Source organism: Dryobates pubescens, chromosome 2 (assembly GCF_014839835.1).
Source record: "Dryobates pubescens isolate bDryPub1 chromosome 2, bDryPub1.pri, whole genome shotgun sequence".
Taxonomy (NCBI): Eukaryota; Metazoa; Chordata; class Aves; order Piciformes; family Picidae; genus Dryobates; species Dryobates pubescens.
In genome coordinates, this window is record NC_071613.1 from 14022945 (window position 1) to 14037490 (window position 14546).

The 14546-nt window shown below is 43.3% G+C and overlaps 1 protein-coding gene across 2 annotated transcripts in view; it reads right to left on the minus strand.

Annotated features, from left to right (window-relative positions):
• The window catches only part of WDR26 (WD repeat domain 26), a 31383-nt gene extending 18450 nt beyond the window's left edge, over positions 1 to 12933 (minus strand). For both annotated transcript variants that reach the window (XM_054170428.1, XM_054170422.1), the window contains exons 1-6: positions 12121 to 12933; positions 10413 to 10512; positions 10218 to 10274; positions 3725 to 3861; positions 3050 to 3147; positions 1466 to 1622 (exon numbers count right to left, since the gene is read on the minus strand). In XM_054170428.1, coding sequence (XP_054026403.1) covers positions 1466 to 1622; positions 3050 to 3147; positions 3725 to 3861; positions 10218 to 10274; positions 10413 to 10512; positions 12121 to 12476 — 905 coding nt within the window. In that variant the 5' untranslated portion in view covers positions 12477 to 12933. The remainder of the gene's footprint in view (positions 1 to 1465; positions 1623 to 3049; positions 3148 to 3724; positions 3862 to 10217; positions 10275 to 10412; positions 10513 to 12120) is intronic.
• Positions 12934 to 14546: the final 1613 nt, after the last annotated feature.

Sequence of the window (14546 nt, forward strand, 5' to 3'; positions counted from 1 at the left end):
CATGTAGTAGCCTTTAGATATGGCTCCCCATAATAAGATTTCAGTACACCATGCTCTTTGAGGTTTGATTATAAAATCATAGAACAGTTTAGGGGTGGAAGGGACCTTTAAAGGTCATCTAGTCCTACCCCCTGATGGATTAATTGCATCAAACCCTCTACAGAACATCCAATATTATTTATGGACTTGTTTAAAGACTAAAATTATATCTCTTTCCATTACTCTGATTTTAAGTCTCATTCCTGAAATGGGAAGCTACAATTCCATTATCTGATCATTTCCAGTAGCTCTTAAAATGGGGAACAGGCCAATGTCCACACATGCACACTCAAAACTGCTAGAACAACCTGGTGGGTTTCCATCATTGGAAAAAATGCAAGCTAGACCATAGTCTAAAAAACATTACTTGAACACATGAAGTACTGAAGATAGTAATTTTAAAACCTTAAGATGGCTACAGTGAAATACTATGGAAGCTTGCATCTTTATAGGTTCCAAGCAACCTGGGAATGTAAGAGCAGCTGAGCTCAGGAAGTTCTATAAGCAAGTTGTCAGTACTTAACTTTGAGATGAGCCAACATTAACACAAAGAACTTTCCTGTGAACTCAAGTGTTAACCTGTTCCATGAACAAACATAAGGCTATCATATACAGTCTTCATTTTCTAGGCGCCTTAGCCCTCCTTCCCTTATTACACCATGCACAGCAGTTTTCCATAAAAGTTACACTGAGTTTTAGGTCCACATCCAGGTTTTGCTGGATGAGATGAAACTGCTCAAGCCAGACATTAAAGACAAGTATCTTCCTATTTCATGTCTACTGAAGTATGGCATCAGTTTTGTTAAAGAAAAATTAGCCAGGTAAATCTTAAGAAATACTATGTGGGTATAAGAGATGTTCAATCCTTACTACTTTACAAATCTGAGAAAATAGGTCTTTATATCATTCACACTACGTACATAAACCAGAAATTACTACTGCACATTTCTACTCTGTTTTAACCTGTTTAAAAGCATCTCACTGGCCACTACTAAAAGCTGAAAGCTCACTCGAAATATACTTCAGCAGGCTTTCTGCATTCCTCCAAACCTGGAGACAGAGTGTGGGTAAGTAACATACTAGTGATTCCCCAGTGAGAAAGCACAGCAATCACATGTTGATTAAACAGACCAGCTGTCAAAAATTACTAGAAACAAATGGCTAAGGATGAGCATAGTAATATATTCTATTCATACCCACCTGATTAAAATGTTAAAGCTTCAATCTGGCCCCATTACTCCATAAACAGCTACCAAAGCCTTCTCTGCTCCCCCCTCCACTACTCATTTATTGAGAACTGCCTTTTCCTGGTCCGTTCCTGTTGAACCAACTCAGAACACTTCTCCCGTTCTTTTTGAGAGTAGGTTATTTTTAAAAGACAAAGAAATTATTGTTGCCCACCTTACAAGTTGCAAGGGTTTCTTACCTACTACAAACATGATCTATTAGCAGCGAGACAGAATCTAGATTGCTATCTAGTTTCGTATTGTGATATAGGCACCGGTCCCGTTGTAGTTCCACAGCCTGACGTAGCAGGTTCTGTAAACGCCTTGGAGGAAGCATCACTGATGGGGGTAGGTATGCTTTAAAAGAGTTTAGAAACAAAATGAAAATCAAAACCAAGTTACAAGTAACAGAGTATTTTGATCTCAAGTGGTTTTTGTTTTGTTTTTTTTTTTTTTAGAAGAAATCTTAGTAAATAAAGCTTAAAAGCTACAGGAAGAGAGTGTACGCAGCTTGTCCAGTTTAGAGCTATGCATCTGAAATTACAATCGTAGAATGGGAGAGGGTGGAAGGGACCTCACAAAGCAGGATCACCTAGGGCAGGTCACAGAGGAATGTATCAAGATAGGTCCTGAAAGTCTCTAGAGAGGGAGACTCCACGATCTTTCTGTGCAGCCTATTCCAGTGCTCCAGCACCCTTACAGGAAAGAAGTTTTTCCTCATTTTTAGGTGGAACTTTCTGTGTTGCAGTTAGTATCCACTGGCCCTTGTCCTATCACTGGACACAGCTGAAAAGAGACTGGCCCCTTCTTCTTGACACCCACCCTTCAGATGTCAGCAAACATTAACAACATCTCCTCTCAGTCTTCCCTTCCCCAGACTTAAGTCGCAGGTGTCTCAGCCATTCCTCATACAACAGATGTTCCAGTCCCTTAATCATCCCCAGAGCTGGACACGCTCTAGAATATCACTGTCCCTCTTGAAATAGGGAGCCTGCAACTGGACACAATACTCCAGATGTGGTCTCACCAGGGCAGAATAGAGGGGGAGGAGAACCTCCCTTGACCTTCTGGAAATACTCTTCCTAAAGCACCCCAAGATAGCATTGGCCTTCTCAGCCACAAGGGCACACAGCTGTCCCATGGATAACTTACTGTCAAAGTATAAACTTCTGGAAAGCTGAGCTGTATGCAAGGTATTTGTAGTTATTGTATATGTTGCCCTGGCCAACAAGCACCATTTACACAAGCTGACTCAAAATTTAGTATTTAACAAAATCTATAAAACAACAGTATTAGCTGGGTTAAGGAATTCTCTGTTAACACTATCAAAATGAAGAATACCACGGGGTTTATGCCTATAATAGATAGTATTACACCAGCCACAAGAGAAGTGCAACCATAATTCAAAGCCCAATTTGGCACCACTATCAACCAGTACTAGTATCCCTAGTGGTTGTAGGCCACACTGAGTTTCAACCTCAGTACAGCTGGCATTTAGAAAACACTTCCCCCTCTCAGAACCTCACATTCGATCACCAAGTTATAGTATTACTACATGCAGCAGAGCTAAGAAATAAGAGCTCCTATTACAAACAGTTCATCAGAGACAGCAAAAGGTTAGATACAGAAGACCAAAGGGTAAAGGCACCTAAAGGCATCCCCATTAACCAAGAAACACAAAACCAACAAGCACAGTTAAAGTAAGTTCCCTGGGATACGTTGCTATGTAATATGAACTGGATTTACAGAGATGAGAATAAATTCTGAACACTAGAACATCTTACTCTGGAGTTTGTCCAAAAGTTTAGATCTGGAAGCTGTTCCTTTCCCTTCCCACTCTGCTTTTGCACGCAAGTCTTCTGCATGGCTACACATCAGATACCTGTTTAAAAAAACAAGTGCACACACACCAACAGACCAAGTGTTTCTAGAATCCTTCTTCTCACTTTTAAGCATGATGTACACCATAATATTCTTAATGAACTGGAAACAGGTGACTTAAGATTGAGACTGATGGGGGGAAAAAAGGCAGGGGACTATTCTGCATAACCAGTCATCTTCAGAACAAATGTCTACAGAGTGACAACAGAAAAAACACAAACAGATTTTGGAGAGGATAGAAATTCTTATTTTCATCTAAGCACAAAACAGACTAGAGTCACCTGCTTAATTATATAGAACAGGCTAGCAATTCTCAAGATCAGATGACCATACATGTGTTAATTTGGGTTCTAGTACTATAAAAGCAAATCATAAATCATGTTGTTTTCAATCATCCAACACAGAACGCTGTCTACTGAATAGTCTTTACTCACCATTTTAGCACATCTCATTACAGGTTATTAATGAACAGGATAACAGCTTTAATACAATTTGAGTTTTTACCATGTCAGCCCTCTAAAGCTATACAATTCCTTAGAAAATTCCCCTGAAAGAGCTTTCAAAGTGCAAGCACTTACCCACTGAGGACATGAATGCGTTCTGTATTGTATTTCAGAGGCGTCAGTTCACAGCGCAGAACTTGAAGTGCCTCCAGGACCTTGCCATCCTCCAGGTACTCCAGGTACTTCTGCTGCAGCAGCAAAAACTTCATCCTCTGACATGACAGAAAGCAGCAGTCAGGGGAAAAAGGTTGACTGAAGTTTCAGAAAACGTTTGAGCCTAAACAGAACAGTAGAAACCATTCTACTATGCCCTTCAGAAATACAGCTATATGTAATGTTTCATTACTTCTTTTTGCTGGGTTTTCAACAACATTGCAGCAATTAAGTTATCCATTAACCTCCTTTCTGCCTTATGGGGCTCCAAGTATCTTCCTACCTTACTTTTCAGATCCCCTTTTCCATTTGTCTCAAATTCACTCCCTTTGCAGTCACCATTTTTCAAACCCTTAATTGAATAGGCTTCCCAATCTCACATTTTCTCATGAAAAGCACTCAAAAGCAGCTAATCACATATTTAAGACCACATGACAGCACAGAAGACAAGCAGCCAACTCAAGTCCTCATATTGCTTACAGGAGCTGACATGGATTGTTTGCATAGCTGCATAACATATAGCAGTAACTAATTGACACTGCCTGAGGTTTTGGTTCCATGTTAAGCTGTTTTCCTTGGGGGCTGTGTACTTTTTCAGGGTCACAGAAAAAAAAGTAATCAGTAGTTCCCTTTATTTAAGAATCTCTTCTCAGAATTTAATCACTGCTATTTCATAGTGTTCTTTCATCTTGCAGTTTTAGGTTGTTACCATTTAAAATAAAGCCAATTATTCTAAGAACAAATTTCTGTGCATTGACTAAACTTCCTAAATCAGGTATTCACTTGCTATATTCAAAACCAACCCTCTGAAGTTCTCAAAACTTGTAATAGCAATTTAGTAGAAACACTGTTTCTGGAGGAAACTAACTGTTCTGTGTTTCAACATCATCTTTATGGCTAGCAGTTATCAGAGAGAAAAAGGCACTTCTGGTCCACAACACTCACCAGGTTAAAGAAAAATATACATACTTGGACAGAACAGTGAGAAACAGAATGGAGGTAAAGTGGAATAATTACAGTTCTTTTTCTAATGAAGACATCACCAGTTCAATCACTGGTTTCCTTTGCTTTGTCAGATCTCAAGCACCTCACTATTTTCATGCTCATATTTGGTCAATGTTTACATTGGTTCAAACACACTGCTAGCCTCCTTGAGTAGAGGAACAATCAGGAAGCTTAAGATGCCTCTGTCCAAGTAAAGCTTACACAGAAGTTTAAAGCTTACTATATGTAAAATCCCAAGTTAAAACACAAAGTAGCTTTAGCTTCCAGAGATGCTCAGTCCTTCAGAAGAATCAAGTTTCCACATACAGGGCTATTAACTTACCACACAGCTTTGTGAAGCATAAAACATTACACAGGAAAGATGACTGATGTTCAAACATGTCGGTAGCACTCCGTACACGATAGGCCAACTCAGGTTACATTTCCTACCCAGGTGTTGAGTTTGTTTAAGCATCACTTGACAGTTTTTCCAAACAAGACAACATTTTGTGGTGTTCTGATGTTGAAACCCAAAATGTCATCCCAATCATTTAGAGCCTCAGTGGTTGGTTCCCATGCAGTGGCCCAGCAGATCTCATGCTGTTTCCTTATATACCGGCAGCAAGAGGGGCAAGAGCTTCCTCTCCCAGATATGCAGGTGCTCACAAGGATGCATGGAGATGCTCAGGTAGCAACCATGTATCATATACCTCTCAGCCGCCTCACACTGATGATCACCACCAGATTAAAAGTTAGTCTGATATTTCCAGTTTGCAATAAAAAAAATATAATCCCTCCAACTCTTCCTTCTCCATTCACTACACATAATATTGATTAATTTTGTATCATTTTTCCCTTAAATGTATCTGTACCTAATTACTCTTTCTCCCTCCCTTTTTTAGGGTTTGGCATTTTCATTTATTTAGTAGTTTAAAAAAGAGCAAACCCCTCTATAAACCAGTTTTTGTAAAGCAGTCCCAACAATTCCATGGAAGCATTACAGGAACACTACCATGCAGAATGCTGTTGCCAAGTGATCCAAAGAGGTACAACTGCAGTTATGGATTAGAAAGTACAATTTCCAGCGCCATGTGTGACTTACATATCAGAACATAAAAGCCTCCAGAACACCACAGTAACACTCTCTGAAGGAGTCTGATGTTAACATAATGCAAAATGAGAATAAGAGATAAGCAGTTGTAAACTAACTCATCTATAGCAAAAGACAGGGACTAAGTGTTGATAGGAAAATTAAGTTGATTATCTATGCTATTTTGATAACTGATCCCAAACTTACCCTACAGCATACTCAATGGCATGAATACGTCCTCCTTCAGGCAAAAGTCACACACCAGTGGCATCACATTTCAAGCAATTTTTAATATCAGGGCATGCACAGCCTCCTACTACTTATTTCTGTGACACTATTGACTGCTGACAAATAGATTTCACCAAGCCACTAAATTTTGTCTTCATCTTCCCCTCAACTACTTACATCCCCTACTCACAGTACCGCCATTTACTGCCAATATCATCATCTCATGGCAGGCAAGAACCACAGTTGTGACATAGTTGTCACCTCTTCCAGAAGAAGAAAATGCTTACAACATTTGTCACTGTAAAAGCAAACACCTCACTACAAGTAGAAGAGAACAAGTATAAAATTAATCTGACGCAATGCACCCACAAGAACAGCTTACTCATTCCCCATATTCTTTAGATGCCCACCAAAGAAGAGAAATAAAAATGATCATAATCCAAACTATACCATGCCTAGGATTTATTGTTATCATCTTAGTACTTGCAATCAATGTTCAACTGTACAGAGTGTAATTATGAATTATTTAAATGTAGACACCAGCATTGCTTATGCTATAGCATAGATTCTTTACTCTGTAGGCCCCATGAAGAACTCAATGCAACCATTTCAGCAGTGCAGTCTGGCTGGTTTTGTTCAATTACCTCATCCTGTCTTTCAGTTCTACAGAAGATGAGGATAAAGTGCTGCTGTTTCTAGGAGCTATTATTTAAACAGAACCTCCAATCACCCTGAGGCAAAACTAAGATCAAGTCAATAGATTTACAAGGGAGTTTTGGGTTGTTTTCCATGTATGTACTGTTAGCACTTAGCTTTCTTCAAACTACAACCTTCCATTACTAATACAAATGTTTAGTACCTTACTCCTTCATTGTCCTAATTGTTAGTAGGGAAACCCCTTGCAGAATCTTAAATTCTAGGAAGTTTTGCCTGCATTATGATTCATCAGCACTAGGTAACCAAAGGTGAAAGCCTCAGCAACATGACTGAAAATGGTAGGACAACCCATCCTACCACAGTAAAAAAAAAGGGCCATTTTGATTAGTTACATTAGCAAATCTTTACACATTTAATGCATAATAACCTAACTTTAGGATTAGATTTATAGTTTAATTTTTGACATGCATATCTTAGTAAGCTCCATCACAAGTTTTTTTAACTGTGCTAAGAATTCAAAGTAAATAAACATTACTGAAACTGAAGGTAAATAAAATACATGCTCAACTTAGTAGCTATCTGCATAAAGCCTGCAGAACCAAGACCTCAATTTTCATTACTTTGATAGCATTGTAAAACACTGATAAAAGCCCTGAAAAACAATCCAAAATGTAAACATTTGATTTGATATGTAAAAAGCAGAAAATATGCTGGCCTGTAGCATTTAACACGGCTTCAACCATACCAAATTCGTTCCATTAATGCTGGTAGCAAAAGAGACACCACACAGGCAGGTGGAGCACTTTGCTCAAACAACAAGGTATAAATCACTTTTTTTTTGTTGTATTGCCTGCTGCAGGCTGTATACTTTCAAGAATAGAGGAAAGCCATACATAAAAAGAAAAAGGGTGATCTCAAAATACATTCCACAAATATAATCTCTGTGGAGGAAGTTATATGGAGGAATAATCTCCATGTTTCTTCCTAGGTTAAATTAGTTATCCAACACAGATGCTTGAATAGCCCTAAAGTAAGCAAAACCTCAGGCTGGCTTGAAGTTGGTATTTTTTAAGTGTTACTCAAGGTAAAATAACATGCTTGAATCAACTATAAAGTTTTCCTACAGATTGTCTCAAGACAGCTATATCTTATGTGCTAGAAAAGCAAACATGACTAATCACACTACACAGCAGTCAGCTGGGTTGACACAAATAGAAATAGGCTGGTTTGTGCTCCCCTCTACCCCCCAGGATAACAACACATGGCATCAAAGGCTTACAAATTGAAAGACTAAACATGAAATGGCTAATGGCACCTGTAGAACTTACAGCACTTAACAGAAATAAAAATTCTACTTCTGTTTTAGTTTCCTTAAAATACATACCCATCCCCCTTCACTGACCAGACATTTCAAAAGCATCTACATATCCTGGTTATTTTGTTCAGGTCATATTAACTATAAGGAACAAAAAACCACAACCAACCCAAACCACAAACCACTAACCAAAAATAAACCTTGCACATACACACCCTATTTTGTTAAACACTGTGTCACCTCAACTTTTAGGTACCCATTCTTCTTGTATGCACACATTTTTGAAACATCCAGTCATACAGTGTGAGTCACAAGTCAGGAAACCCAAAATCTAATTTTCTGTTTTTGAAGAGCTACCTGCTGCAGCATCATCTTTGGGCTTTCTCTAAATCAAGACATGTACCACCTTTATTAGCTCTGAATTTCTTGCAGCCAGGATTACCTACAGAGCATAAAACATCCCTCCTTACCTGCAAGGATCTTTCTCCAGTTTTTCAGGTGCTGACTATACTAATACCCACCCATGATCTCAACTACCTATAAAAGACCAGGAGAGGAGGGAGGTGGAGACATGCACTAAGTTCAACTTGTCCTTGCAACTCAGTATTGCCTTACACAGATGTAAGACACTTAACACTGATCTGTTTTAAACGATTGGAAGTTTATATAAAGGAGAACAACTTTAAGAAAATAGTTGATATTTGGTTCGAGTAAAGTTCAGTATAGACCAAGTATTTTTGTTGCACCAAATTTTATTCAAGCAGTTATAAATCAACACTAAACAGTAGCATGCTTTGAGACCTGCACAACAGCATCAGGAAAATATCCCTTTTCCTCAAATTAAGTTCCCAAACCCATAAAATGCTGATACTCAGTTAATCTCAACTCCCCAGCATGTAAAACACTTCAGTGCTAGAGAGAAACCTGATAACTTTTGAGGCAGATTTTCTCATGTTTCCAACTTTTGATGACCACTCATATTCACATACAGTGGTTTCATACTTTCAGTCTCCAGGAGCTATTGAAAGCTGCATGAAATACTCGAAACTATTTGAACAGAGATTGGGTCTTTGAGAAAAGAGAGGGTGAACTACTAGTCTGATTAAGAGGTGCTAAGCTTTGACCAAATGTAAACTTCACTCAAGTGCCCTCTGATGTTTTGTTAAACATCTGTTTTTCCTACTTCACTTCCTGTTCTTTCTCACCCTCCCCCACCAGACAGGAAATTGTCTTGACAACAAATGAATCAGCTAGAAGTAGAGCTAAGCAGCCATCAGCTGATTCTTCATTGTTTACAGTCCCAGACACTTCAAAACACTTTGACATCGCTTTCTTCTCAAGTGACCATAGGTGTTCTAACTTCATTTCATTAAAATAAACGTTCAAACACAACAAGCTGTTTGAAGAGCTAAGTAATGATTTTCATCTTGATAGAGAAACAGCAAAACAAGAAATACTTTCCTCAAAGTCAGTGACATCATAACACAAATTGTAATTGTCAAGTCACAGGATCTACCAACCTTTTATTTCTAGGTTCATCTTTAAAAACAAAACAAAAAAACGCCAGCCAAAGAGAAAAAGCTCTAAATAAAATCCCAAACAGCAATCCAAATGCATTTTGCTCTTTAGAAGCCATCTGGAAAAGCAACAGTATTGTTCATGGTCCATAGCAGCCTCTATGTTCTTGAAATGTGCTATTACAATGCCAATCCCACACTAGTATTACTGTATTTTGTTTCTGAACTTCTCTTCCCTCAAGAAAACTAACTCCTGGAAACTAGGATTGAGAAAAGTATTTCAAGTTTGAAATTAGGATTCAACATAGGCAATTCCTATGGAAATTGACCTATTTTAGGACTGTTACAGGAATTATATTTTACCAGTCAAGTATGTTTAACAAAGTTTAAACATTCACTACACCAAATACTAGCGTCAATACTTTTGGGCTGCCTATCTCACGTTCTACAAAAACCATTAAGAAAGTCCAAGTTAGTATGACGTTGGAGATAGCATGCAAATTGCTTAAAGCAAGCAAAAAATAGAAGACAAGAGCTATGGACAGCCAACTCCATAGTGAAAGATTACACCACTACAATTAGTCCAACTACACAGCTCTGAAAGAGTTCAAGTGTGCCTCTTACCACAATTGCATGCGGCGAATGCACTAAGGCCTTAAGTTCATTCAGGTCGTTCTCAGCCTGCAGAAATTGGCATAAGAAAAAACAAAACAAAACAAACAAAACAAAAAAGTACGTAAGGAGGGTGGATTTTTAATTCTCTCACAGATACTATAAATTTAAACGGTGGTTAATACAGTCCTATAAGCCCTACGTTACCTTATCCCATTCTCCTTCCATGACATGATTGCGGAATTTGGTAGCAGAAGGATGTTCTAAACGACATCCTGACTCTTGCATGAGAAGATCAACAGTCTGGCTGCAGGAGAGATACAGTGTAAAAAAACCCGACCAGTTTTACCCTCACAAATACACCGCCTGCTACGATAACAGTTAACCATATTTAAAAGCAACTTCAATAAAGAAAGACTACTTATGACCAGATTCAGATGCTTGTTTGAAAAGACCCTCAGCTGCCTGAGGCATGTAAACAGCTACCTACATCTAAAGCAAGTTATTAATGAGCTTGAAAACTTTGCTAAAGTACCATAAAGTATGTGACTTACCAGCCACCACAAACATCCATCCCTGCACAGAAGATAAACTTCGTGAAGGAAGATGCAGACTAAAAAGCTGTTAACTACTGGCTACTATCCCCTGTACCCTCCCACCCCACCCAAAAGGGGAACATAGAGATCTGCTAGATCTGCAACAGGCATAACTTTTTCTTCTTCATCACGTTTTGAAAGACTGGCCCCTTAAAATAAAATAAACAAACTCATGAACCTGTAGCCCTCCCCCTTTTACACTAAAAATAGCTTATTTACTGTGGTGTTGTCTATGAACGGTCACGAGTTGTCTGCTGCTGTACACTTGCCTCTTGTGTCAGAGGCAATTTATTGTATGTGCTAAGTTCTTTATAACTGCCCCATTCCAGACGGTTTTGAAGAATTCTTTTGTGGTAGCTACACGAAGACTTTGCAGGACTTCTCTAGCCTCCTCCTAAAACTATGACGTGTTGGCCTTTGCTTTACTCTCCAAGTGAGTGTCGTGACTAAATTCTTAGGCTTCCCCTACTCCACTGGGAAATATTTTCCTTATTCTGATTTTAAGAAAGGGCCAACATGCTCATTTCGAGTCTACAGATAATCTTATTATGAAAAACGTATGTCCAGCACAAATCTGCAGGGGCCTTCAGGAAGGTTTTCAGAGTGAAACCAAACAGCCTGTTTAAGTGGCAGTTTAGTTTGTGCTTGCTTCCTCTGAGCTGACAAGCCAAATCTTGGAGCTGATCTGCAAAAAGCTGCTCCCCCACGCCCAGCTGCAGGCTCCATTATGTTTACTAGATAACTTCTCCTCGACTAACACGTCTGTATTGATCTACCCTTATCGGTGTGCAATTCGACTTCCATATTGCCATCCCTGGCAGAGGACTCTCCCAGCCTGTCCCTTCGCAGACACTGAGCTGGCCAACACAGGCTTGGAAAACACATCTCCGGCTCCGGTTTGTTGGGGTGTTTTTTTGCGAGCAGGCCTGCCCCACTGCCCTGCCTCGTACCCAGCCACTGGTGTCTCCTGTCTGGGGACTACCCAGCTGCGACAGGGCAGTTTTTGCCACCCTTCCGCCCCTCACAAGAGAGGGCCCTTCCAAACGCCACCCCCCCTCTTCCCCCCCGCCCCAGCACTGCACTTCGGGCGGGACATCCTCCGCGGGGACCACCGGCCTCCTGTGACCCCGCGCCAGACCCTGCCGCCCCCTCCCCGCGGACGGAGATGAGGACCAGCGGGGCGTGTGCGCAGGGCCTTCCCCGACTCCACGGCGGCCCTTCGGTCAGGGCACCCCGGGCAGCACAGGTAGGGAAGGTTCTCCCCCCGAGCTGCCCTCCCCCACCGCGGCCTCCCCGTCTCCGCGGCGGCGGCCACTTACTTGAGGCCCAGGCCGTGGAGGTGCTGCCCGATCAGCCGGATAACGTCCTCGTCGGACTGCGAGAGCCGCTTCTTCTTCTTCAGGGCGCTGCCACTACTGCCGCCCCCCAGCTCCGCAGCGGCCGGGCCGGGGCCCCCGGCGGAGGGCACCCCGTTGTTGACACTGAGGCCGCCGGGGCTGCTGCCGCCGCCGCTGTTGGCCGAGGGCAGCAACCCGTTGGCATGGGCCAGCTGGTCGCCGGCGGCCGTGCCCGCCGAGGCCTCGCCGTTCTGGGCGCTCAAGCAGCCCAGCTCCGGGCCCGCTGGACCCTGCGGCGGCTGCTGCTGCTGGCCCCCTCCTGCCCCGTTGGCCTGCATGGCGCTGCCAACGCCGCTGCTGCTGCTACCTCTGAGCGGGGCGGCGGCGGGGGCGAGCCCGGCGGAGAGCGAGGGGGACTGGGACGAGGTGAGGCCTGCTCTGCCCGCGGAAGCCCCGGGCTCTCCTGCTCCCTCCACCGCCGCCGCCGGGGAGGCCCGGGCTTTCTTCCGCGGGGGCGGGGAGGCTCCGCCGGTGTCCGAGTCGGAGGAGGAGGAAGCGGAGGCCAGAGTTTCCTCGCCGAGAGCGGCCGTGGTGGGAAGCCGGGGGGGCGAGAAGGGGGCGGCGGGGGTGAAGGGAGGCGGAGCGGGGCCCTCTGCCCCCCGGGGGTCCCGGAGGCAGCGCCGCCGCCCGCTCGGGGCTCCCTCTGGCGATGGCGGCCGCCGCTGCCCTGAGCCCCCGCCCGGCAGCCCCAGGCGCCCGGCCCGCTCCGCTCGCTGCCCGCTGGGTTTGTCTCCTCTCAGCCCAGCTGCAGCCTAATGGAGTCCGGGCCGGGACGTCACAGGAAATTCCTATACTGCCCCCTACACACACTTCCGCCGCCCGGGGCTGGGGGTGGGGTGCGGGCCCTCTAGGTGCTGGGGGGCGCTGGCGGGGCAGGCCCCTCTGGGTCGCCGCCGACGCCCCACCGGGGCCTCTCGGGTCGTCACCGGCCGACCTCCGCGGCAGGGGTCCAGCGACGCCTGTGGAGGCCGTAGGAGTCTTGCCCAGGGAGGGATCCAGGGGGTCCTGTGCCCGGCATGTGCCTGCGCCTCTCAGTCCTGTGGTGAGAGCTCGATGGTGGAAACGTGTGAAGGTGTACGGTGGGCACACACGGCGAGCAGCGAGCGCCCACTGTACGAACACATCTTGGTGGGTCTGGTTGTCTCGGTAATGTGGTGCAGGTGACTGGGCAAAAGAGGGTTACAGTAATTTCCTGAAGCAATCTGTTGGGGTTCTTAAAAAAAAAAAAAAAAGGAGAAATGCTCAATGAAATCACATCCTGTGGTTGCCCAGGTTGATTACTGGAAAGGTTCAGACTCACTGGTCCTGTGTCTTGTAGTTGCTGCACGCGTTGGCATGGAAGCAGGAGGAAAGTAGTTTTTTGCCGTAGATCTTCCAGGAGTGTTGAATGTTGGGGCACACCTGTTGGGACACTAGGCATTTTAGGGATCCCCTGACTGCCTGAGGTCTCTCTCTTCTGTCCCCTCCTGTGCAGTGGAGGGTAAACTCAGGTCATCAGCCAAGTCTCTGATCAAAAGTCATAGGATGAGTGAAATTTTGGTCTTTAAAAACAGTGTCTTGAATATGTTGTGTGCTCCTTGGTTTAGAGCCTAGAATGCTCATCTTTGGTATTCTCAAGCTTTTCTCCAAAACCCAAAGAGAAATGAGAAAACTTCCCCCCTCCCCCCTTAATGGTAGCTGATATTAACATCTAATCAATCTCCTTCGGAAGCTGAGGCTTTAGGAGTACTGAATGTTTACTGACTTACATTAAAATGGTAAGACTGGACAGTAGTGCTTTCTTTCAAGTGCAACTCTGAAGAAAGCTGACTGAGGGAAACCATGGGCCAAAGACCAGTGGAGAAGTCTGTGAAGAGGCAAAATCATGAAAGTAATGGAATTTACTTAGTAGAGGAGGAGATGAGATTGCATGGAGGTCTGGCCAATTGAAGTAGATACCCTACCTTGGCCCTGTTTCGAGACCTCAAAGGGAGGTTTGTTTGATAACAGCTCCTACACCAGAGGGAGAAGCAGGATAGGACTTTGTCACTGAGCAGGTGTAAGTATGAGCAGGTGTCTCTACATACCCATCTGTGGTAGAAAAATATCTCACAGGGTCCAAGTTTGGGCAATAAGAATAGTGTTTGGACCTGAAAAGAACTTAAAATATAACCTTTAAGAGGTACAGGCATTGGAACAGGCTGCCCAGGGGAGGTGGTGGAATTGCCATCCCACGAGGTGTTTGAAAAATATGTAGACATGGCACTTTGGGACATGGTTTAGTGGGCATGGTGGTGTTGGCTTCATGCTTGGACTTGATAACCTTACAGATCTTTTCCAACCTTAATCCTTCTATGATTCTGTGGTTC